Below are 25,468 nucleotides of genomic sequence, written 5' to 3' on the forward strand. Positions count from 1 at the left end.
AACATCAAACAACATAATGCTAACAAAATCTACCAAACAAAACAGAGGTCATTAAACAATGTAAAGCATCAACCATTCAGCGGAGACCAAAGCCAGTTTTTTAAAGCTTTCTAGGCCTTAGGAGAGAAGATCTCCCTCTCTGTTGGGGTGAGGGTTGCAACAGAGAAATCGTGTTTCTTAGATCCCACAATATGACAATTTTTAATGGAGAGGACCTGGAGAAACATCCCCTGTGCTGGAGCACCCTGAGTAGGCCAAAACCCTTGGAGAGGAGTAGTCTCTCAGGTGTCCAGGCCCTAAGCTGCATCTGTGTCAACCTCAGCTCAGTCTGCCTCCCTCGATCGTTGGGGGAAGGGGAGGAAGCCATTTCATTTCTGTCATTTCTTCCCTGTCACCGTGTCCTCCTTTCCTCTCCTTGTGAACACTCGCAGGAGACAAAAGCTCTCTGTAGATTTTCTGTTTGCAGTTTGCAATTTCCTAATCCAAATGACCTTCTTTGTAAACACTATAGGTGCCCAGCAGCCACGGCAGAGTGTCACAAGATGGAATGACTCCCCTCTGATTCAGCCCTTCCAAAAGGGGGGAAATTAAAAAAAAGACCACGTAGAGGAAGGAATTATTCTGCTTCAACTGGCTGATTATATCTCCATCACTTTCCCCCATTACATTTACAGGCGCTTACATAAAAATTGCAATATAGAGAGATACATAGATGTATCTATGGGAGGGAGGGATATAAGGGGTTTTTTAATTGGTTTTTTTAAATTGGATTTGTATATATATTGCTTGTTGTGAGCTGCTCCGAATCCTCGGAATGGGGCGGCATACAAATCTAATAAATTATTATTAAATTATTATTAATATTTAAATTGAAGCTAAGGGAACTGAGGATTTAGAGCTGTGGTTCCCAACCTTTTTTTAGCCATGCCTCACCTAAGCATCTCTAAAATCCTGAGGCCTCCCCCCCCCCCCCAATGACATATAATTCTTAGTATTCAAAAAGTGAACTACTTAAGGAGAAGCCTAAAAGGCCATTCACCACTCCTCCACTCGAAACAGAATACCCTACGAAAGCAGACTATCAATCCTAAGTCTAGAAAGCTTAGAACTACGTCGCCTAAAACACAATCTAAGTATTGCCCACAAGATCATATGCTGCAACGTTCTACTTGTCAATGACTACTTCAGCTTCAATCGCAACAACACAAGAGCATGCAACAGATTCAAACTTAATATTAACCGCTCCAAACTTGACTGTAAAAAATATGACTTCAGCAACCGGGTTGTCGAAGCGTGGAACTCCTTACCTGACTCAGTAGTGTCAACCCCTAACCCCCAACATTTTCCCCTTAGACTATCCACGATTGACCTCTCCAGGTTCCTTACAGGTCAGTAAGGGGCGTGCATAAGTGCACCAGTGTGCCTTCCGTCCCCTGTCCAATTGTCTCTCCTTATCTCATTTATCTTTTCTTCCTTTCAAATATGCTCACTTATACTTTTATATCTTTTCTTCTATTCTTTTCTTTATTTATATTACTACATATCTATTCTCTTCAATGTGTATTATGTATTGGACAAAATAAATAAATAAATAAAATACATTTAAACAAGGTTTCAATTGCCCCCATTAAAAATGAAATTGTCTCCCTGTGGGGTCGGGAATCAGAAATTTAGAGGATTACATACATTTTCACCCCTCATATATTTCCCCTCCTGAGCTCCTTATCCCAATCCTCCTTGCAAATGTGGAAAAACAAAACGGGGAAACTAAAACATAGAGGGTGGGATTCACAAGAGGACGGAAAATTCACCATTACTGTATTCCCTTCATTCCCTTCCATTTTCCTTGTTTTGTTTAAAATCAATAGTGGTGTCACCAGGAAGGGTGGGAAAAACCAGTTGAATCACCTCTTTTTTAAAAAAAGGGTTTTGAGAAAGGCAAAGGACCAGATCCCAACATTTCCAAAAAATACAAGAAATTCTCATTCCTGCATAATAAATCATTGAAGTATATATGAAATGAATTTGTTAATGAAAAAAAGCATGTACTAATTTATATACTAGAGACCAATTATCGTCGGGTGTATAATTCATAGAATATAAATTTAGTGACTTTAATGCTAATATAACACTAATATAATAATAATAATAATAATAATACTAATAATAATTAGATTTGTATGCCGCCCCTCTGTGAAGACTCGGGGCGGCTCACAACACAATAGCAATACAATATACCGGTAGATACAAATCTAATGTTAAAAAATTGGGGGGGAAACTAATTTAAAAATACATTATAAAAACTTATCTACTACAGTCATACACAATCAGTTCAACTAAATAAAAAACATAATAAACATAATAAGGTCAGCAAAAATATATGTATATACAGTACTGCTATTAAATTTATTTTATTTTATTTTCTTCTTTATTTATTATTGTGTCTTCTTTTTTTTAAAGTGGAAAATTAATTAAAAAATTTAAAAAGAAAAAGAAATACAAGTTTTGCCATTTTTGAAAAAAAAAACCCCACACTTCAGGACCCCATTTCTAGGCGATGGGAAGAAGGAGGGGCAATCCTGGGGCTATTTTTCATCCTCCTCACCACTTGCTGCATAAACACATAAAGTATCCGTTTACATACATTGCACCCAGCCAAAACAAGCCTTGCTAGGGGGCCCGCGCCGCCGAAACGGCAGAAAAAGCAAGAAGGGGCAGCTGCCCGGCGATCCCGCCTCCCTGCCATCTTAAAGGTCACCGAGCGCTGTCTAATCCTGCCCGCTCTCGCGCAAAGCTCCGATCCTCCTTGTTTTGCCCCGCGAGGCTCTTCCAAGAGGAGCCGGTCCGAGCGGCCGTTGCAATCCAAGCCGGCCCCACCGGGGCATCCCTAAAGCGCCTCCATAACTGCGCGCCGGCCGCATCAAAAAAAAAAGAAAAAAGGCCACGGCTTTAATAATAATAACAACCATAATGATAATGATAATAATAATAATAAAGAAGTAGGATGATAATGATGATAACGCTAATAATAATGCTAATAATGCTAATGCTAATGCTAATGCTAATGCTAATGCTAATAATAATAATAATAATAATAATAATAATAATAATAATAATAATAATAATAATAATAATAATAGCCCACTGAGTATCCACGGCTCTTGTTCGAGCGGTTCCCTCTTTTAAAACCTTCAGGTTTGCTTACATTACTTTGCACTTGGGCAAACCAGCCGCCACCTACGCCACATTTCGGGGGCGCAATTTCCAAGCGTGCAGGTGGCGGCTTTTGAACGCGCCCCCACCACCTCGGAAAGCTCGGCCCTTCTCTTACTTCACCCGACGGGCCTCCGGGAGCGTCGTCCCCCCCTTACCCAAGAAACTATCCGGAGGACGGTGTGAGGTTGCCGGATGAAGGTCTGGGGGTCAAAGGCGCCCCCGGCTTTGCCTGCACCGTACGCGGCCGTTTCCATCCTTGCCAACCTGCCGAGCCGGCCTTCGCCCTCCGGAGCTGCTTTTATTTCCCTCGGCGATCAAAGTTTGCGGCGCCTCGGGGATGGATGCTCGCGCGGAGAGGCTGCGCCGTCCAGCATCCGAGAGCGCAGCCCGCAGAAAGGAGGCAGCGGAGGGGGGGACACGGAGGACGGAGAAGCCGCGCGCGGTGTCGGGAGGTTCTGGTTGGGAGTCAGTTCTGCCCCGCGGCCCCGCCCTCACTCCTTGCTCCGGGCCTCTTGAGGGGAGAAACGGGCCGGCGGGCGGCGACCGAGGCCGGGGTGGGAGAACGCAACCTTCCTCACAGGCGGTCGGGGTTGGACCGAAGGCAGCCCAGCCGAGCGCGCTCCCGAGCCGCAGCAGTCGAGGGGCGGCCGCGAGTGCTGGTGACGGCAGGCGCTTACGCGCGACCTGCCATCCTAGCAACTTGGAAGGCGGGAGGGGGGGAAGAGCGCTGCGGAGCTCCGCTTCCCTCGGACGGGAAGGCCTTTCCCAGGGAATGCGGTCTTCTCTTCACCGGGCGGGTTCTAGTCCGGAGGGCCCTATTTAAGGAACGAACTGCGGCCCTCCGAAAAACGCTACGCGGTTTACGTAACCGAGTTGAAAGCAGCGGGCTTTTTTTTTCCTGGAGGGACGGGAATAGGCCTGCCGCTGGTCTTGTGAAGGGGATAATTCAACGTGGGCCAATACAATCCTGAGTGGCATTAAACGATAGGGATACAATCTAGGACTAGGGAGGTACTAATACCACTCTATGAGCAGTGGATCTCAACCTTTCTAACGCCGCGACCCCTTAATACAGTTCCTCATGTTGTGGTGACCTCCAACCAGTGATGGGCTCCTACAGGTAGGGTCAGGTACACAGAACCGGTAGAATTTTTTTTTCCTTCTGGGCTCTGGGTATGTTTTTCCTATCGCAGTAAATGAGGTTGAATGTGTATAATTTTAGAAGAGCTGTGCCTGCATGCGCGTGTGTACAAATACATACAGTTTATAAAGTAGATAATGTATATTTTTGTGTGCCTGTGTGTAATAAATATGTACACATATGGCATATATATATATAGAATTAAATAGTATATTTTGGATGTTCAGAAATAGTAAATAGGTAGGGAAATTGTATCTCTTTGAGGAGAGGCCAGGCACCCTAATTCAATCTCTTGATGTGAGTGACATCAAGTTGGCCACCATTAAGCCAGTCACATGACCTTTAAGCCACCCCCTCGACTCACATGATCGTCAAGCCATTCCCACCTGGTCACATGGCCGGTAATCCACACCCACAAAATAAGCCACACCCACAGTGTGGTAGTAAAAATTTTTGCAGCCCTTCACCGCCTCCAATCATAAGTCAAGCGCCAATTCTCCCATCAGAACTTTAAGCTGATTGGCAGGAAGGTCAGAGGGACACCCCCACTGTAAGCGCCTGATTGTTCGGATTGTTCCGAGGTGCCAGAATAGAAGCTTTAGTTCCTAACACCATAGGAAATTTGTCTTTTTCCATGGTCTTAGACGATCCCTGTGAAACGGTCATTGGACCCCCAAAGGGGTCCCGACCCACCCACCCCCAGGTTGAGAACCACTGCTATAAAGCCTTGGTCAGTCCACACCTAGAGTACTGCATCCAGTTTTGGTCACCCCACTACAAAAAAGGCATTGAAACTCTAGAGAAGGTGCAGAAGAGAACAACCAAGATGATAAGGGCACTGGAAACTAAAACAAAGAGAGGTTGCAGGAACTCTGCAGGGCTAATCCAGGAAAGAGAAGGGCCAGGGGAAACAGCAGTCTCCCAATACCATAGAGAGGAAGGGCCAGGTGAAACAGCAGTCTCCCAATACCATAGAGAGGAAGGGCCAGGGGAAACAGCAGTCTCCCAATACCATAGAGAGGAAAGGGTCCTGTTTTCCAAGGCACCAGAAGGTCAGATGAGGAATAATGGATGGAAGCTGACCAAAGAGAGATTCAACCTGGAAATAAGGAGGAATTTTCTTGAAGGTGAGAGTGATCAACCAGTGGAACAACTTGCCTGCAGAGGTTGTGAGCACTCCAACACTTGAGCCTTTCAAGGGGAGATTAGACTGCCATTTGTCCGAAATAATGTAGGGACTCTCATTTTAGCGGGGGGGGGGTGTTGGACTAGATGACCTACAAGGTCCCTTCCATCTTAAACAAACAAACAAATAAATAAATATTGTAACCAAAACAACATACAGAAGACACAAGACGTAGAGACACCTACTGGCAGGGTGAAATCCAGCAGGTTCTCACAGGTTCTGGAGAACTGGTAGTGGAATTTTTTTAGTAGTTTGGAGAACTGGCAAATACCACCTCTGGCTGGTCCCAGAATGGGGTGGAGAATGGGGATTTTGCAATATCCTCCAGGAATGGGGTGGGAATTGAGATTTTGTAATATCCTTCCCTTGCCATGCCCATAGAACTTAGTAAACAAATTGGATTTCACCACCACCCACTGGGTTAAAAGGAACTTTCTTGCTTTTTCCTTGTGTGCCATTTTGATGACAATTTGGCTTGCCGGAGAGCTTGGGAGAACTTGAAAGGATGCCCTTTGTGCCGCTTTAGGTCAGGGGTCTCCAAAGTTGGCAAGTTTAAGACTTGTAGATTTCAACTCCCAGAATAGGTGGCTGGAGCATTCTGGAAGTTGAAGTCCGCAAGTCTTAAACTTGCCGAGTTTGTAGACCTCTGCTTTAGGTATTCCTAAGAAAGGTATCCAGTTGTTAGATATTAGAGATCCAGGTCATGGTTGTCCCCCAAATTTGCGACCTTTGAAGAGGTTTTACTTCTCATCCAAGATGTTACTTGGATGAGAGGCAAAAAGTCTTAATGGAAAAACAAAGAAAGTCCAGGTGCCTTTTGAAAAAGTACCTTTGGGGGATATCCAGTTGTAGGTTATATTTGCTGTGAGGATTTGGGAAAGAATTGCCTCTTCATTTCTGTCATCTCTTTGCCTGATAATGTGATCACTCCTGCAGAATTCTGCGGGGCTTATTTCATGATAGGTTCCCAAAATTACAGTATTAGAGATTTTTTTAAACTCTTGCTACTTGCACAACTTTTAGATGGTGGGACAGTCAATAAGAAGTTATCAGGAAAAATACCAGATATCTTTTATCAAACTTAAAATAACAATGGCAACAAAACTAGTAAAATCATTTCTAGAAACATACTGCCACCGTATATATTTGTTCATTTCTAACATCAGTGATGGATGGCAGAGACTGGCCAATATGTAACTATAGCAGAACCGGCTGAACTTGGCTCAGCAGTGTTTTGCATAATTTTGTTTTCATCATTCAGTTCTGCAATTATTTGCTGAGGAATTAGAATGGCCCTGAAAAACCAGTTAGACAATTGGTCATGCTGCATTAAACTGAAAAATGAGTTTATCTTCTACAATTAGAGGTATATAGTGCCTTTGCAACCTTCTAGAATCTTTAAAATCATGAGAATTTATATTAGCTAAAATTCTTTTGATACCTGGAATTTCAGTACTGTTGCTCTGGAATAATCAGGAAAAAACCATTTTGGTGCATTCTCTTGTTTTATAAAATAACCCAGTTCTGGAAAATCATAAGTACTAGGGAGAAGGAAAAGATAAGTTATGGCAGATGAAAATATGTGTCCTGTTTAGACACACTGAAGATATTCATCAGGGTTGTTGGGAACAGCCATGAAAATGCAAATAAATACATGGTACACCTTTAGGAAATTTTCTGGTGACTTTGCACATTATCTAGATGATTTTTCATTAAAAACCAGATAATTTTTCCAGACAAAATTGCTGAGAAAGTTGCAAAACCTGCCAAGTTGCAAAACTAAACAATAGTCTGACTTGTCACTGAGTCACTGTTTGGTTTACAAAGCAATAGCCGTGTTAGAAAGTTGTAAGAAACAGTCTATCACTCTTATCTCATTCTGAAAACTAATACAATTAGTTTTACCTAATGTGATTAGCTTTTTAAGCGAAGTTTTATTTGATTATCAACTCTGTTAAATGTATTCTATAACTATGGGGGGGGGGGGATAAGTTACTGCCTGTCAAATAGGACTATTAATTTGTGTGTGCTTTGCCCCTCTATTTTTCATTACTGTACAATGCCTTTTAACCACATCCACGCTAGGAAATGCTTTATCCAAGCCAATAGAAGGTGACATGCTTAATATTGATATGTCCTCCAACATCAGCCCCTGCTGTAAGGCTGAGCCATACTCTGAAATATTTTCCTATTTAACAAATGGACAAATTATCCAAGTCTTATTAATAACAAAGAGGTAAATAAGGAGTTAATAAATATTTTTTTCCAATGTAGCTATGTGCTATGAATTTAACATTTAATTACAGAATCAGGACATTACACAATCACATATTCTTTTTTGAAATAATGCCCATTTATATAGGAAAACCTGTTCACATAAATCATTTTGTAAGAGTCCCTACAAAGTAATCTGAGATGACTCATTGAAAAATAATAATCTTACAAAAAAGTATGAATTGTCAGCTTGGGATTTGGAGGGTGGAAAAGCTGGAATTCATGTAAGATGCAAATAAACTATGTTATAGGTTAGTGTAGTGTATTAATTTTGTCAAGGTCTATGCTCGTATGACCAGTAAACTATGGTTTGCTTAGCAATCCACACAACACAAGGCTCATACTTCATACCAGCCAATACATCCACTATAAAAACTATCAAGCAATTCAAACAGTTTGAATACAGCAAACTACATTCCTTCTCCCAGTAGGAATTGCAGTTTCTTTAGGTGAGTTTATTTGCTCCCTTTAGGGGTTTCCCCCCCTTTCTGTTATTAGGGTGGACACTGGCAAGTTTTAACAACTCTCAGTTGAGCCCTAAAGCTCTAACTAATCTGTGGAACCCTGGAGTCCTCTCTCTGGAGCATTGAAGGGCATTGATGAACAATAGGCAAGAGGGAAAAGAGAGAGAAGGATCAGCATTGATTGATCAGTCAGGCTTGCTCGGATCTGCAACAAGCACAGAGAGAAGGAGAGGGAGCACGCGCATAGATTTGGAGGGCTTGCCCTGTTCTGCCAGCTAAGGCGACACACAAGGGAGGGCAGACACTGGCAACTGATACTAGTCTCCTTTAGATCCTTTTGACCTCTACATGACTGGATAACTGTGTTCCTGTCAAAAAGACAACAATTGTCAAAATAGGGAGCGCCCTATCAAATCCCATTCAGGTTAACAGTGGTGTACTTCAAGGCAGCATAGTATGACCAACACTGTTTATATTCTATATAAATGACCTTTGTGATCCCATTACAAGCGGCTGTGTTCTCTTTGCTGATGATGTGAAAATCTTCAACACCACCAACAATACTGCTCTCTCCAAAAAGACCTTCACCTTGTGTGAGAATGGTCAAACATCTGGCAACTCCAAATCTCAACCAACAAATGCTCAGTCCTACATATTGGCAAAAAGAATCAGAACACCAAATACAAGCTGAATAAACAAGACCTTACAGACAACCCTCACTCCATAAAAGACCTTGGAATAATCATATCTAAGTGCCAAAGCCCACTGCAACAACATTGCCAAAAAGGCTTCGAGTTGTTAATCTAATCCTACATAGCTTCTTCTCCGGAAATACAAAACATTAGCCATACCTATCCTTAAATACAATTCATCTGTCTGGAACCCACACTGCGTATCAGACATAAATAAAAAGTGTCCAGAGATTATTTACGAGAAGAGCCATCCCACTCCTCTACCTGCAACAGTATACCTTATGCAACCAGACTTGAAATCCTGGGCTTAGAAATAATAATAATAAATAATAATTTATTAGACTTGTATGCCACCCCTCTCCGAAGACTCAGAAAGCTTAGAACGTCACCTTCAGCGTGACCTAAACATAGCTCATAAAATTATCTGTCTTACCTGTTTACAACTTTTTCAGCTTCAACCACAACAATACACAAGCACACAAACACACACAACTTAACTGTAGAAAACACAACTTTAGCAACAGAGTGATTAATGCCTGGAACTCACTGCCTCTGTGATTTTTTCTCCTAACCCCCAAAACTTCATCCTTAGACTGTCTACTGTTAACCTCACCCAATTCCTAAGAGGTCAGTAAGGGGTGTGTATAAGTGCACCAGCGCGCCTACCATCCCTGTCCTAATGTTCCCTCTTCTCAGTACCCATCTTATATATATAAACAATGTTATATCTATGTATATTACCAACACGTACTTAACAAAATAAACTGAAACAAAATCCCCCTATATATTCATGTATATATTGTGAACCAGCTTTGCATGTGGACAATTTTCATTGAAAGATTTAATTATTCCATATTATTATGCCAAGAATGGAAAACATCTAGAAGTTTAATTCTTAAAGCACCATTTTTGCCCCGAAGATCCCTCTTGAAAATTTTACAGAGAAAACCCTAAAGTCTAGTTAGTTGTTCCTACCATGCTATATTAGCAAAATACATGAGGGATTTTTGCTATTGTGTGCTAAAAGCATGCATACATCACCATATAACTGGGAAACACAGTGTAAGTGGCAAGGCAAAGGCATTACAAAATGTCAGCATATAACAAACTTGGCTTCTTTTATCTAATAATCTTTATAACACTGGAGAACATGGAAAGGTAGAATGCAATGAAGACCATGCAAGCCACCTTCATTCGCTTCACGGTTGTACCTGTTTTCTGTACCGAAGAAAACCCATTCTTCATTCTGTTGTTCTGGAACCTTTCATGCAGAGGAATATTGGTGGTATCTAAACCGTACTTGCCTGGTCCACTGACTATGTGCTCTGTGGCCACAACAAATTTTAGCACGTAAAAATGCTGGGGTATGTCTTTAAGAATAGAAGTAGCAGGGCCCTTAAAACGGGCACACAAAGGAACATGGATACGTGGAAGGACACATGTAATATCACTTAAAATGTCCTCATTGTGGGTTGAATGCTGTATGGGCTTGATGTAGTTAAAAAGTTGGTTCAGTGCATACTTCAATATTCCTAATGACAAGCATGCAGCTTCCTGAACTCCATCCAAGAATCCCAGGAAGAGAGAGGTCACAATTTGCTTCATGACTGGTCGTAGTGTTATCTGATAAAATTCACCATTTTCCTTGGGACAATGGTGCCCAGAATGGTAAAGTTGTTCTGTAGATGAAGCACCAGGAAACATTCTTTGTTTCAGGAAGACAAACAGCAGCCCTAGAGTCCATTTGGCAGCAAAATATTGAAAAGTATTGGCCCAATAAAAGCACAAGTTCTTTATTACTGCCTGAAAACACCACAGGATCCGGACTGTTGGGGCTAGCACATCTTTCCAGAGCTTCCTAAGCAGAATGCAACGCGCTCTGCTTGACATCTTTTGGATGAAGTGACACAGAATGACAATCCCGGTCACATGGACAGCGATCCAATAGAAGATCAGCCTCCCTATCATGGCCAGAGGATGCAGCAGCATCTTGTACAGTTTTACAAAAAAAGAATATATCAAGAAGCAAAGTACGATGAGCTGGGCTTGGGGAAGCCGTAAGATCTGTTCTGATCTCTGAGTCATAACTTGCTTTCCCGATGGCTTGTAAACTGCGCATCCTTTATTGCCCAACATGTTGTTAAGTTGGGCACCTGATATGTAAGGCCATAAGGCACGCTCGCTCCAGCACAAATTTCTTCCCTTTCCTTTGCATCTGTTTTAAGACTCCTTCTTTGTAATTAGATATCCCATCAACAAGCTATTACATCAGAAAGAGAGCCAAATATGGGCATACTGAAGTAGGCTTGCCAGGTTGAACACTATGCATTTTATGACATCAGTCTTAAAAATAACCATTGATTCAGATGCCTTGTTTTTCTTCACCTCTATAAAGGGGCGAGACATGGGTGGCTAGGAAGATGACAATGAAGACGATGCAGTTAGAAAGTACAATGGGGACTTTAGAAATTTTATTCCAGTAGAAAGTTAAAATGAACTCTAGGTTAGGCGATAGTTGAATTTTGACAAGAAGTATTTAATTTTGATTATTTAATAAATTTATCATTTCAGTTTATGTGGCTACCTATTTCAAAGCCATGATCCTGGGAAAGTAATAATGTAAAATAAACTATAAAACCATAAAAACAGGGAGAAAACAACCCACGCCTAGAAACAGCAGCTGGAATTAAAACAGACCCATATAAAGTCTCAACCTTGTCTCCAGACTCTCCAGTCCTGATGACAAAACCAACTTAAATAAAGGCTTAGGAAAGGTAGATGGGGCAGAGTCAATCTAGATTCTGGGGAAATGATATTCTAATGGGCAGAAACTACAACAGAAAAGGTTCTCTTCCTGGCTTGTGTCAAATGACATTGCTTAGCAGGAAGAACCTGAAGAATTCCACTTCTGCCAGACCTAGTGGAAGAGGTAGACATAATTGGGAAGTAGTGAGCCCTGAGTTTTTCTCATTCAGCCTTCTTCACTTCAACGGTATTAACATTCTCCATTCTTGTCCTCTGTGAATATTTGTGCCCAGTTCTTCAGGAAATCTTGGATTGTTTCCAATTTTTAAAATTTACTAGCTTAGAAGATGAGAATACGACAAATTAGATTCATCATATTCCTGTGTGTGTGCTTGTGTATACATATGGAACTGCCTTAATTCTAGTTTGTTTAGTTATGGAAGTTACCAAGAGAAGTTAATGGTAATTTTCATTGATATTCTTTTTTAACGTATTATAGAGAGCATACAATCATTTTCCTCATTACATATTGTTTCCCAACCTTGGCAACTTGAAGATATCTGGACTTCAATTCCCAGAATTCCGCAGCCAGCATTTGCTGGCTGGGGAATTCTGGGAGTTGAAGTCCAAATATCTTCAAGTTGCTAAGGTTGGGAAACACTGCTCTATGGAACATCCTGCTAAAAAACTGACATTGTTTTTAAAAAAGCATGTTTCACAGATTTTGGTGACTGCTTCAGCAAAAGAGTAAGCCTTTGAAATAGTCAACTTATATGAGGTTAGATGTTTACATTTTAAAAATTGTTTTAAGTTTAGAGGGTTGTGTACTCTGCTTCGAGATCAGGGGTCTCCATCAGGCTTAAAAATTGCCAATGTGGGAGACCCCCGTTCTAGATAGCTAATGCAAGCAAATCCAGAAGTTGTACGTATATCTTTGAATACTAAAATGCTGGTAGGGTGGAAGGCCATCACAGAGGGCCTTCCAAATAAATCTGAGGTTACAAGTTTGGGCACGATCTTGGAACTTTTTGTTGCGCTAGAAATCAGGGGTAGGCAAAGTTGGCTCTTCTATGACATGTGGACTTCAACTCCCAGAATTCCTGAGCTAGCAAGATAGGCTCAGGAATTCTGGGAGTTGAAGTCCACATGTCATAGAAGAGCCAACTTTGCCTACCCCTGCGCTAGATGAGGAGTGGACATTTTCCCAAAGAACCAACGAGACATAGAACTGTCTTGGAGGGCCACTGCTGCCACCTCACGATTTGTTTATTATTTGTTTATTTGTTTGTGGTATAATAATATTTATATACATGATACTAGTAAAAGAGAAACATTAGGACAGAAATAATTACGGCCAAGACATAATTTTCTAAGAGCTTGATTCCGAAGGGACGTTCATTCACAAGCAATTCCACGTCAGCTTCAATACCAATTACAGTACATTCCTAATCGGTCCTTTGCAATGCAAGCCCGTCTTCTGCAATATTGAAGCTCTATCAGCACCTGTAGCCCCGCCCCGCTAGCAAACGGTATCACTTCCTTCGACCCTCCTCGCGACATTTCCCTACGCACACCGTAACCAAGGGCTTGAAAGGCGCATGCGTAAAAGTCCAGAAAGGCGTTCCGACGTAACCTCTCGGCGAAAAGGAGATAAATAGCGCGTGCGCGGTCTTTGTCTTCCCTTCTGCGTCGGCTCGGAGAGAAAATGGTAGGTGGCTTGAGCGGGGCCTGCAAAATGTAATCTACTGCCATCGCTTCGGGGGTGGCTCTCAAGTGTCAAAAGCCGGGTTTTTCTTACTCATATTTGATTAAAGGTACCCGGATAAGTAGCATTTTGGGGATTCTTAACTCTCATCTTAGATGAGAGGCCCGGGCCTGTTAAAGTTGTAAGACTTGGCCTACTGTCAAATAATTAGTTCTTTCTCCCTTTAAACGCGCAGAGTTGAGGGTTTTAAATCAAGGCCTTCCTTTTTGGAGGCTGGCTGGATTATTTGAAGAACTTGGCCTAGTTATTCAGTTAATTAATATTCTGGCTTAGTTATTCAGGCTGTTACTGCAACAGCAGCTATTCAAATTGGGGCCTAGCTTATTTGTCAAGGCCACGTGGAAAGTGAATCGCAGGACTTTATAAATAAAGCCTTTCGAATAAGGCCATTTCTGTGTTTATTGAGGCCGTCCATTAACGGATGGGATTATTCGTTACAAGGGTTTTTTTCCAGTTATGTGAATGTTATTTTGCAGTGCTGGCCCGTGATATGGGGTATCATTTGCATGGCCAAAGTTCCCATAAGGCACTTGCCCAAGTGTTACTACTGTCTTTTAGAATGATTAAATATGTAAAATACCTGCAGCATTATCTGTTTTACTTCCCAATGGAATTGTAGTACTGTACATAGAAACATAGAAGATTGACGGCAGAAAAAGACCTCATGGTCCATCTAGTCTGCCCTTATACTATTTCCTGTATTTTAGGATGGATTTATGTTTATCCCAGGCATGTTTAAATTCAGTTACTATGGATTTACCAACCAGGTCTGCTGGAAGTTTGTTCCAAGCATCTATTACTCTTTCAGCAGTAGATGCTTGGAGGAAAAATCAACTTTGAATGTGATTATGATTTTTTTCTAAAGTTATTCACAGGGATGAGGAAAACAAATGATCAGAGAAGCATTTATATGCCTACACAATTTTTGTCCACCAAAAATAAACCTTTCCAGATTCTCCTAATGCTATTTAAACATAGTTGGTGTAGGGGAAAACAGTAAAACCAACGTGGCCTTTTTCTCAAGGCAAATACCTAATAAGAATAATTGATAGGAGAAGTGAGTCTTTGGAAGTAAACTTACTTTATGGGCTAGTTACAGTTCTGGGAGCCTAATGCTTATGTTGCTTTATTCCACAAATCTTTAAAAATATTTCAAGAGGAAGGATTTTAATGACTGGAATAAAACCTACCTTACTCAGTAGAGCAGTGTTTCCTAACCTTGGCAACTTGAAGATATTTGGACTTCAACTCCCAGAATTCCCCAGCCAGCATTTGCTGGCTGGGGAATTCTGGGAGTGGAAGTCCAAATATCTTCAAGTTGCCAAGGTTGGGAAACACTGCAGTACAGGTTTGTTTTCTGCTTAAAAGGGGTCCGTGATTTGAAATAACCTATTCAAAATTTCCCCCTCAGTCGCACCGCAAATTTTCAGCTCCCCGGCATGGCTCTTTGGGCTTTCTGCCACGTAAGCGCAGTTCTCGTCATCGAGGAAAAGTGAAGAGCTTTCCTAAAGATGATCCTAGCCAGCCTATCCATCTCACTGCATTTCTTGGATACAAGGCAGGCATGACCCACATTGTCCGAGAAGTTGATAGAGTTGGGTCCAGTAAGTATTTCTTTACTCTCTGGATTTGGGGTGGATGGGAAGGAAACTTGTGTTTGCCATTAGTGCATAAGATGTATATGATTTAAGATGCAGCATCAAAATATCTTTCTGATGGAGAGTAGATCGACTACAGTTGCTTAGCCAGTCAGCCTGCAGTTGGACTACAGCTGGGAAGTCTGATTTATGTTCTGTCTTATCTTTCTGATTGTGTAATGGTTTAACTTTTGTATAGGCATTAGAAAATATTTTTAATCCCTTTTGAGTTTCCCATGGTAGTTTTTGCTAAGCTTTTCAAATTAAGATGGGTAGCCTATGCATTTTATAAATAAAATAATTTAACTTACAGAATTGAGATTGGATTATTTCTGGGTGTAGCATATTGCATTTTCCATTAATTATAAAAACAAAACCTTGGTGCTTTAAGAAAAACTTCTGTAACATCTGATTCACAGAGGTGAACAAGAAAGAAGTTGTAGAAGCAGTTACTGTGGTGGAAACCCCGCCTATGGTCATCGTTGGGATTGTTGGCTATGTGCAAACTCCTCGTGGCCTTCGCACCTTCAAGACTGTGTTTGCCGAACACATCAGTGATGAGTGCAAGCGTCGTTTCTACAAGAACTGGTATGATAACTGCATTTTCCTGTGTGGGAAAGTACAAACTTTATTAGATTTGTTTGTATGATAGTTATGGGATTACACAATCTGAGTCTGGAACTAGACCACTGAAAACTATTGAAAGGTCTGTCCCTGTTGAGATTTAGAAATGAAACATTCACTATTTGCACTACACATGATGATTTTCTCGACGGGCGGACATAAGGAATCGCCTTTGGCGTTTGTTGCTGATTGTCGAGTGTACTGAGTGTAGTTTCCATCATCCGAGTGATTTCAGGGCGATGTAGTTTTAAGATTTTCTGACATATTCTCAGATTTCTTCCATATGATATAATTGGCAAATGAGTGATGATTCAGGAAATTATTTTCACTAGCATATTTGGAGTCTTGCATATAAAACGCATCTCCCACCTATTACATGTTAAAGTGAACCTGACATGCAATACAAGACAAGATTCTTTCTGTTACATATTAATGTTCTTTGGCATTTGTGGCAGCTCCGCTCAGCAATGGCAGGTTGGCCACTGTCTGATGAGCTCCAGGCTCCGCTTGCCGGTGGAAAAGACTCCTTAGAAGCTGGCAATGAGCCTCTTCAACCCCTTGGCAGTTTCTTCCACTCAGCCACCTCCCTGGGTGGGCTGATGAAGGACTGTGCCAATCCCCCTCTGCTCTGCTCCTTGAAGGCATAAGTCCAAGAAGAAGGCCTTTACCAAGTACTGCAAGAAGTGGCAGGATGAGGAAGGCAAGAAACAGCTGGAGAAAGACTTCAACAGCATGAAGAAGTATTGCCAGGTCATCAGGGTTATTGCCCACACTCAGGTGAGTACTTACCTGTTTTCCCTCCACGTGTATTTATAGACACTGAAGTCTTAACCAAGGAATTGCTACTGTTACCACTGTTATTAAATTGTAAGCTGCTTAACTTCTAATATCACTAAACACTTTGTAAAACATAGTTGCCATGTGTTCTATAATCTATATGAACTGAATTGTCCAATTGGACATTTCATTGTAAAATGTTTACTTCCCTGAAGGATTTCAATTTTGTTGAGTATTTCACATGATCTATTTTGTTACTTATTTGTGCCTGTTATTCATCTGGATCTTGCTTATAAACAGACAGTTTATCAGTTTTGGCAAGGAAAAGTATTTGGGAATTCTGGCACTTTTTATTTTTACTTTTTAGCACACAGCCTTGAATGTGGTCTGTTCTAAGAACAAACACTCATTCTCCATCTTTGGATGATTTTAATGTTAATGATGTTAATCTGATGGCAGGAAAAATTCACAGATGAATAAAAAATGAAGCATCTTGCACAAACTATAATATTGCTTCTGTTGGTCCATTAGATGCGCATGCTTCCACTCCGGCAAAAGAAATCTCACCTGATGGAGATCCAGGTGAATGGTGGCACCATAGCTGAAAAGGTGGAATGGGCCCGAGGAAAGCTGGAACAGCAGATGCCTGTGTCCACTGTCTTTGGCCAGGATGAAATGATAGATGTCATTGGAGTCACTAAGGGAAAAGGATATAAAGGTAACTTGTTTTTAGATAAAACTATAGTGAGGCTGGTTTTTCAAACCTGCGTAGGTTCTGGGGTAACTTTGACTTTATGTCGCCTTGTGACAAGAGCAAACTGATCTGCACTGAAGTACTGCTCAGTGATGAGGACATGGAATATGCACTGGGCACAGTGCCTGAGACCCATGAGGAGTTTATTCCATGCTGCCTTCCTTCTGAGAGCAGCATCATAATGAAGGATGGAATGGAACAGGGTGGTCAGTTGATGATAACTGCAGAGGCTCCCTGGGTAGTTTAGTTTTGTTTTTAGTAACTTTGTCCTCAAAGAGCTAGTAATTAACAAAGTAAGTTGACAAGTTCTGTGTTCTTATTTTTAGGTGTCACTAGCCGATGGCATACAAAAAAATTGCCCCGCAAAACTCACAGGGGCCTACGTAAAGTAGCTTGCATTGGTGCATGGCATCCTGCCCGTGTGGCTTTCTCTGTGGCTCGTGCTGGTCAGAAGGGGTACCATCACCGTACAGAAATCAATAAAAAGGTAAGTGGAGGTGCTTTAACATTTTGCGGCCTTGAGTTGGTGCCCACCCAGGTTGGCTTTGGCTGTACTCATTGCAGTTGGTATGAGCTGAAGTACTATTACTTCTACTTTAAAAGTTTCTGTTTGGTTTGGGAGAATATCGACATATTGAGTGGGTTTGGATTTACAATTTTGAAAGGTGTAAGACCACTGATGTTGTTAATTGAAGAGTTGCAGTGCAGTGTCACTAGTTGGTTATCAAGAAGGATTAAAATATTCATCGTTAAACTGCTGAAGAAGAAATATAATTATGTGTATGTTTGTCTAATGTTAAATCTTTGGTGGCAGTTGACAGAAAAATCCAATGGATGTCAATCAGAAGTTCACAAATGATAACACAACTTTCAGCTGCATTTTAGTTTGCGGATGTATTTGCTGATAGACACACAGAAACAAATAGTATAGTCTTTTACCTAGATGGGTAACAATAAGTATGTACTGTTCTTCAGAAAATATTTCTGTATTGGTGAAACTTCATTACCATGTATTCATTTTTTAGATCTACAAGATTGGACAAGGTTACCAGATCAAAGATGGCAAGCTAATCAAAAATAATGCTTCAACAGAATATGATCAATCTGACAAGAGCATTAACCCTCTGGTGAGTGGTGTTTAAAAGTTGGAAATTAAGCAAACTTTGAATAGTAATGTTTTAATGGAGCAGAATGATTATCAGTACTATTAGATCTGCACTATAATAGTTTTTGTTCCTTTTTCCTTAAAATGTGTTTTGGTAGCTTTTGTTTGATCATTAGTTGCTCTGGATATTTTGCCATGAAAAAACCTAATTGAGATTTTGATAGAATCCCACTGGGAACAAAGGGGAAACTAGCTTAAATAGTGGAAACAAGTTAAAATATTGCTTCCTTACCATACAGGGTGGATTTGTCCATTATGGTGAAGTTACCAATGATTTCATTATGTTGAAAGGATGTGTTGTTGGGACCAAAAAGAGAGTTCTCACTCTGCGCAAGGTGAGTGTTTCAAAGTGAAGTTTCTCTGCTTCCTTATCCAGAAAGTAGTCAGATTTTCCAACAAGCATTTACCATCTGCAGAAACACCCCCTAGACAGAGAGAAATTCAATTACATAGTCTTATTTCTAATCATGTTTAAGAGAGGAAAGGTCCTGATTTAAGCATGGAAGCACTTTTAGGCTGCTCCTTTTATGTCTAAATGCCATCCCTCTTGAGGGATTGAGTAGAGTACTCAGTAGCATCAAGCAGTTACAATACAGTTTGCATGTGTACCATATACTCCAGCGCTTTCTAATGTGGACTTTGCATAACCTGCAATGTACAGCCAGGAGCTATGCTACCTAGATTTTCTGGAAGTTCTAGCCAAGATTTAGAGAGCTCTTAAGATCTAGAGGGCTGATAGATTCAGTGGAAGTTATAGATTTGCTGTAACATTAACTGTTGAGTTTTGAATATAGGCTAATGAGATTTCTAAATTGACTGTTAAATCAGGGTTTCTCCCCTCCTAACCCTTTCCACTTTTCTGTGCAGTCCTTGCTTGTTCAGACCAAACGTAGAGCCCTGGAGAAGATTGTCCTGAAGTTTATTGATACCACTTCCAAATTTGGCCATGGCCGTTTCCAGACAGCAGAAGAGAAGAAAGCTTTCATGGTAAGAGTTATTTCCAATTTGTTACCTCAAATAATGCTTTTGATTTGTGTAGAGAAGCAATATAATAACTGTTGAGGGTCTGGATAATAATCAAGACTTATGTAAAATTTACTACCTAGATGAGTTGGGACTTGCTTTCACCATTGATGAAGATTTAATATATAAATTGGAAGTTATAATGTTATTCTAGTGAAGATCATCTGGAATAAATGCCCATATGGCTTTCTTACCATTTCTATATGATAGTGCATAACTTAACTTGACAAGAGGAAGGAAGTGTTTCTATACCTGAAAACTCTTAAACTCTGCACAGTTATACTTGATTCAGGTTTTCCATTGTTGGATTTGCAATCCATTATGGGGTACACGATGTTACTTTATTATTTGTTGGCCACTTTTTTTTTAACTTTTCCCATAGTTTTCATAGAATAAGAAGTGAGAGCTGTACATATAGTTTGCATGCCCATTCTCATTAAGATTCTCTATTCTGTGTGCAAAATTAAAAATAAGTTACATTTTTTAAGAGTTTGCCTTTAAAACTGCCTTCATTGGCAAGTTTAATAAATTTACACTTCCAGTATTTTAAATATTGGAGGTGTAAAGGTGTTAAACTTGCTAGGTAAATGTAGTTGCTGAAGTTGTTTTTATAGGACTTCATCTAGGATGTTTAAAAATTTCCAAAACCAACTTAATAAATCTAAATCTTAAGTACCGTAATAAACTTACATTAGATGTAGTTCACTTACTACATGACTAAACTTCAAACAGTGCTGCATCAGGTGACCAGTAGGTGGCAACATACTCTCACTAATTGCTGTTCAATGGAGTATTTTTTTTTCCAAAAGGAAAAACCCCACCTAAAGTATCCTTACTGGTATCTACTGTGTAAATTGAGATTTTTTTTTCTCTCTCTCTCTCTCTCTTTTCAGGGACCACTCAAAAAAGACCGTATTGCCAAAGAAGAGACTGCTTAATATTTGGCGTACTGTTATTTCCATCTGTAGTTTATAATAAAACTACAAATAAAATCTTTGTTTTGCCTTGTTCTTATAGAATTGTTGCTGTTTATCAGTGTTAAATTAGGCTGTGATAGCAGATAGCATATAAATCAATACTTACTGGCATTAAGCAAAGTAGTTGTATTGTCAAGGAAAAAGTAAAGGAATAGTTGATACCTGATCCTGGAAGCCATTGAGCTAAATTAATTAAAATTTATGGTTTTTTCCAGTGCTTGGGAAAGACTTTCTACTGAGTAGAAGTTCAGTGGTACCTCTACTTAAGAACTTAATTCGCTCCGTGACTAGGTTCTTAAGTAGAAAAGTTTGTGTAAGTAGAAGCCATTTTTCCTATAGGAATCAATGTAAAAGCAAATAATGCGTGCAAACCCATTAGGAAAGAAATAAAAGCTCGGAATTTGGGTGGGAGGAAGAGGAGGACAGTCGCTGCTGAAGAAAGAAGGGGGGAGGGAAGGGGAATCAAAAAAATCCCAAACTTTAAGGCTTAAAAAAGAAAAGAGGGACTCTGAGGCAGCAAGGAGGACCACACGCCTCCCATACACTGCGCCAGAGACAACCCCAGGGGGAATGGCAGGAAATTGGCCGGGCCTTCATGCCGCTCTCAAATTTCCTGGGAAAGTTTTCCAAGCTCGGGTTCTTAAGTAGAAAATGGTTCTTAAGAAGAGGCAAAATAATATTGGAACACCTGGTTCTTATCTAGAAAAGTTCTTAAGTAGAGGCATTCTTAGTTAGAGGTACCACTGTATTTGCAATTGATTTTGGCAGCTTTTATACCTGAAACAATATATTGCACTTCATTAAGGAAGACATTTGAAGCAGACATTTAATGTGTGATATGGTAAAGAAAGTTCTCCCAAAAGAATCAGTGGAGGCAAAGTCAATCCCCCTAGCATATTTTGTTCTTATTGTGATCGCAGAAGCTGAGACTCATTGGACAGAGACATTTTTTCACAGTGACGTGTTATGCTTCACAGTGCCCAAAGCATGCTGATCTCTATTTTGTGTTCCAAAATATTTGTGATTCCTTGAAAAGATGTCAAAACTTGATGTGACTTATTTTTGCACTTGGCAATTTCATTGTTTTAAAAAGCAATTCAGCAACTATGATGATTGATATGGGTGTACCATAGTCAATTGATAAATTCTACAATGCGTTGCAGCCTTGATCTCTAAAAGCTCTTGATGCTTTAAAGGGAGATAGCCAGGAAACCCAAAGGTTGTAGGGTGGATAGTCATGGCATTTAAGGAAAAAAACTAAATAAAAATAATTACTTTATTTGCCATTGTTGCCAAATAAAACATGGATGTAGGCACTTTGAGTTGAGGGAGGCTTTTCCAACTTGAAAAGTTCTGGAAATAGGTGAATGTTTTCACAAATAAACTAGTAAATGAAACAATGGGATCACTAGTTTTAGGTGGATTGTGGATTGGGATATGCTTGAAATAAAATATGCATGTTATAGTCAGACATGTTTTGGGGTGAGTGGCAGTTCAAAAAGGAAGAAAATAGTATTGGGAAAATCTGGGAGAGAAGGGATAGGTAGCCAGTTGACAACCAGTTTGGTCAAATGGGTAAGGCACCAGGCTAGAAAGCAGGCAGCTGAGTTCAAATCCTGCCTTAGCCATGAAAGCCATCTGGGTGACTTCTGACCAGTCACTCAGCCCTGAATGGCTGTGGGAAAACGAGGAAGGTGTTTTGGACATGTTTGCTGCCCTGAGCTATTATAACGTCTGGATACATTGCATTGGCATCCTTCAATCTAAATAGGCCATGGTATGCTCTGGATTCCCCAGAGCATGAAGCCTGGGTAGGTTGGTCTGGATACAAATGGTCAAATAAATAGGCTGTACTTGGAAGATGAACATTGGGGGCACATTAGGAAAAAAAGTACTGTACATCTGGAAAAAAGATGGTGGACCGCTTTATGCCAGATACCTACAATACCCTTTCTACATTTTCTTCAAGCCAAAGTTCAGAAAAGAATGGCTACGTCTTTGATGGGTTTCTGAAGCTATATTTCATGCTTGAAACATTTTCCATTCAGCACAACCGCAGCACGGTGTATTTCATGTAGAAGTGACTACCATTGTTCTTGATTTATTATATGCCATCAAGTCATGATTCTTAGCAACTAGAGAGATTCCCCTAACTTAGTCTTTCAAGGGTGCATTTACTCCTGTTGTAATGGGCTTCCTCCACTTTGATAATGGTCATATCTGTCTTTCCCAGCATTACAGCCTTCGCCAGAGAGCTAAGACTACATAATGTGTCCAAAGTAGGATACTTTGAGCTTGCCTCATTGATACCATGAGAACTATTAATTCTTACATAAAACCTGTGTTCTGTCTTTGTTGAGCTCAATAAATCAACATCTTGGGAGGAGGGGAGAGATACTGAAGCCATTGGATAAGCAACACTAAGCAGGTTGGGTTTAGGAGTTTTGTATCAATGAGGTGACATGACAAGACCTCGTTATTTGCCAAGCCTCCACTTAACAGGCATAATATTTGGCAATACTGTAGATTCTTTGAGGATCTCAGGAAAGTTCAGTGTGAGACTACGGAGAGGGGCGGCATACAAATCTAATAAATAATAATAATAAAACAATTACTAAAAGTGATCAGTCATTCTTCCCAGGAATGGTGGTCCCAGAAAAAAAAATCCAAGAATAAAAAATATTTTTAAAATGGGATGTTACAAAGTATCCCAGAATAACAGCAAAGAATCTGCAAGGTGTGTTCACATTTTCTAAAGTCAACATTTTAAGAAGAATGAACAAGAATGAAATGGAGTGGCAGGGGGAGGAATAATGGGGAGGACAGAAAACTTGCTTGTCATTAGTGCTGCCTATCTCATGTTTCCTAATGACCTTTTTAATGGTTCAGTGTGCTTTCAAGATAGCATTCTGTGGACATTAAAAAAGAATTTTATGGCATTGGCAAATTGGGAGGAAATTTAAACCTATCCCAACAACCACGAAGCATGACGATGAGAATACTGTTAATGAGGTTTGAAGCAGCTTTGTAGCCTCAGCTCATAAATCATTGAGAGAACAAGAATTCTAAATTCTGTCTACAAATTCTACTGTAGGATGTCAAGATGTCTTGTGGGTTAAAGCTAAAACAAGTTGTGCAATCCAGTAATCCATAAATTTGTTCTAGAGTGATTGGTTAAATTATAGCCGTGACTTCATACCAACTTATTTACTTACTTACTTATTTATTTACTTACTTATTTATTTTATTAGATTTGTATGCCACCCCTCTCCGTAGACTCGGGGCGGCTAACAACAGTAATAAACAGCATACCGTGTTTCCCCGATAGTAAGGCAGTGTCTTACTTTCTTTTTACCCCCAAAAGCCCCCCTATGTCTTACTTTCGGGGTATGTCTTATATTGGAAAAAATAAGACACACCCGGCCAACCCACCTACCCGAACCCGCAACACCCGTGTCCGGTAAATAGTAGCACCCTCCCCGCCACACACAAACACACGGAGACACATCCGCATCTCCGCCTGCCCGCCCCGTCCGGAGCTGCCGGAAAGAAGGCGGGCGAAGGAGGGCGCAGCTCCGGCCGCTCGCCTCGCCCGCCCACCCGGCGTCTCCGAAGCTTACCGGTCTCTGGCGGGCGCCTTTCGGCAGGAGAAGCCCTCGCCGGGTTGCTTCGCTGCTTGTTGCTGTTCCTGCTGCTCCCGCTGCTCCCGCCGTGTTGCCCGTCCCGGCCGGTAAGCTTCGGAGACGCCGGGTGGGCGGGCGAGGCGCCGGAGCTGCGCCCTCCTTCGCTCGCCTCCTTTCCAGCAGCTCCCCGTGTGCCCTTCGCCTCGAGCTCCCTCCGGAGCCTGCCGTCGCCGCCGCGCTTCCTCCGCCGGCCGAGGAGTCCTCCTTATCCGCGCCGAGTTTGGAGTAAGGCTTGAAGCTGGACTTGTCCTCGGCGGGCGAGGCGGCGGCCCTGGCCGAAGCGGCGCGGCTCTGGCTGCGGCACGAGCGGGAGCTCCAACTGCGCTTCCTGCGCAAGCCCAACGCTGACAAAGAGACGTCCAAAGGCGGACCCTTGAAGCTCAGCGACATCGGCGCCGAGGACAAGTCCAGCTTCAAGCCTTACTCCAAACCTGGCGCGGATAAGGAGGACTCCTCGGCCGGTGGAGGAAGCGCCGCGGCGGCGGCAGGCTCCAGAGGGAGCTCGGGCCGTGGCCGCTCCGCCGCTTCGGCCAGGGCCGCTGCCTCGCCCGCCGGGTGGCCCAAGCTCACCGCCAGCTTGGGCCACCCGGCGGGCGAGGCGGTGGCCCTGGCCGAAGCGGCGGAGCGGCCACCGCCCGAGCTCCCTCCGGAGCCTGCCGCTGCCGCCGCGCTTCCTCCGCCGGCCGAGGAGTCCTCCTTATCTGCGCCGTGTTTGGAGTAAGACTTGAAGCTGGACTTGTCCTCGGCGCCGATGTCGCTGAGCTTCAAGGGTTCGCCTTTGGACATCTCTTTGTCGGCGTTGGGCTTGCACAGGAAGCGCAGTCGGAGCTCCCGCTCGTGCCGCAGCCAGAGCCGCGCCGCTTCGGCCAGGGCCGCCGCCTTGCCCGCCAGGTGGTCCAAGCTCTGGGCGCAGCGCGCCACCGCGCACAGCTCCCTCGCTTTTACATAGTACCGTGTTTCCCCGAAAGTAAGACATATGTCTTACTTTCGGGGTATGGCTTATATTAGCCGACCCCCCTGAAACCCCCCATATGTCTTACAATCGGGGGGGGTCTTACTATCGGGGAAACACGGTATAACAAATCTAATGTTTAAAATAATTAAACCCTTATTTAAAACCAAACACACACAAACATACCATGCATAAATTGTATAGGCCTAGGGGGAAAGGGTAGTTCAGTTCCCCCAAGCCTGACGACAGGTGGGTTTTAAGGAGCTTACGAAAGGCAAGGAGGGTGGGGGCAATTCTGATCTCCGGGGGGGGGGAGCTGGTTCCAGAGGGTCGGGGCCGCCACAAAGAAGGCTCTTCCCCTGGGTCCCGCCAGATGACATTGTTTAGTTGACA

General features: G+C 41.9%; 2 protein-coding genes and 2 non-coding genes across 7 annotated transcripts in view; 3 read left to right on the top strand and 1 right to left on the bottom strand.

The window, feature by feature from the left end:
* Positions 1-4,056, bottom strand: part of SYNGR1 (synaptogyrin 1) — a 41,564-nt gene extending 37,508 nt beyond the window's left edge. The window contains exon 1 of one of the 4 annotated variants that reach the window (XM_070756142.1): positions 3,372-4,056. In XM_070756142.1, the coding sequence (XP_070612243.1) occupies positions 3,372-3,470 (99 nt within the window). In that variant the 5' untranslated portion in view covers positions 3,471-4,056. The remainder of the gene's footprint in view (positions 1-3,371) is intronic. The other 3 variants (XM_070756140.1, XM_070756143.1, XM_070756141.1) reach the window with 3 other exon arrangements.
* Positions 4,057-13,298: 9,242 nt separating this feature from the next.
* Positions 13,299-20,455, top strand: RPL3 (ribosomal protein L3). Its single transcript, XM_070756097.1, has 10 exons — positions 13,299-13,426; positions 14,895-15,087; positions 15,540-15,708; positions 16,386-16,521; positions 17,053-17,239; positions 17,602-17,762; positions 18,301-18,402; positions 18,680-18,775; positions 19,308-19,427; positions 20,357-20,455. The coding sequence occupies exons 1-10, from the start codon at positions 13,424-13,426 to the stop codon at positions 20,399-20,401; spliced, it is 1,212 nt and encodes a 403-aa protein (XP_070612198.1). The 5' UTR covers positions 13,299-13,423; the 3' UTR covers positions 20,402-20,455.
* Positions 16,338-16,385, top strand: LOC139169828 (small nucleolar RNA U82P). Its single transcript, XR_011559533.1, has one exon. It is a non-coding gene; the product is annotated as a small nucleolar RNA U82P (small nucleolar RNA).
* LOC139169826 (small nucleolar RNA U83B) lies at positions 17,357-17,450 on the top strand. The gene has a single exon (XR_011559531.1). It is a non-coding gene; the product is annotated as a small nucleolar RNA U83B (small nucleolar RNA).
* Positions 20,456-25,468: the final 5,013 nt, after the last annotated feature.

This window comes from Erythrolamprus reginae, chromosome 6 (genome assembly GCF_031021105.1).
Source record: "Erythrolamprus reginae isolate rEryReg1 chromosome 6, rEryReg1.hap1, whole genome shotgun sequence".
NCBI lineage: Eukaryota > Metazoa > Chordata > Lepidosauria > Squamata > Dipsadidae > Erythrolamprus > Erythrolamprus reginae.

Excerpts from the sequence above, each read along its gene's own strand:
- RPL3 (XM_070756097.1), top strand. Across the intron at positions 15,709-16,385 it reads CGTCGTTTCTACAAGAACTG|GCATAAGTCCAAGAAGAAGG; the intron begins GTATGATAACTG and ends TGCTCCTTGAAG. Across the intron at positions 18,403-18,679 it reads ACAAGAGCATTAACCCTCTG|GGTGGATTTGTCCATTATGG; the intron begins GTGAGTGGTGTT and ends CTTACCATACAG.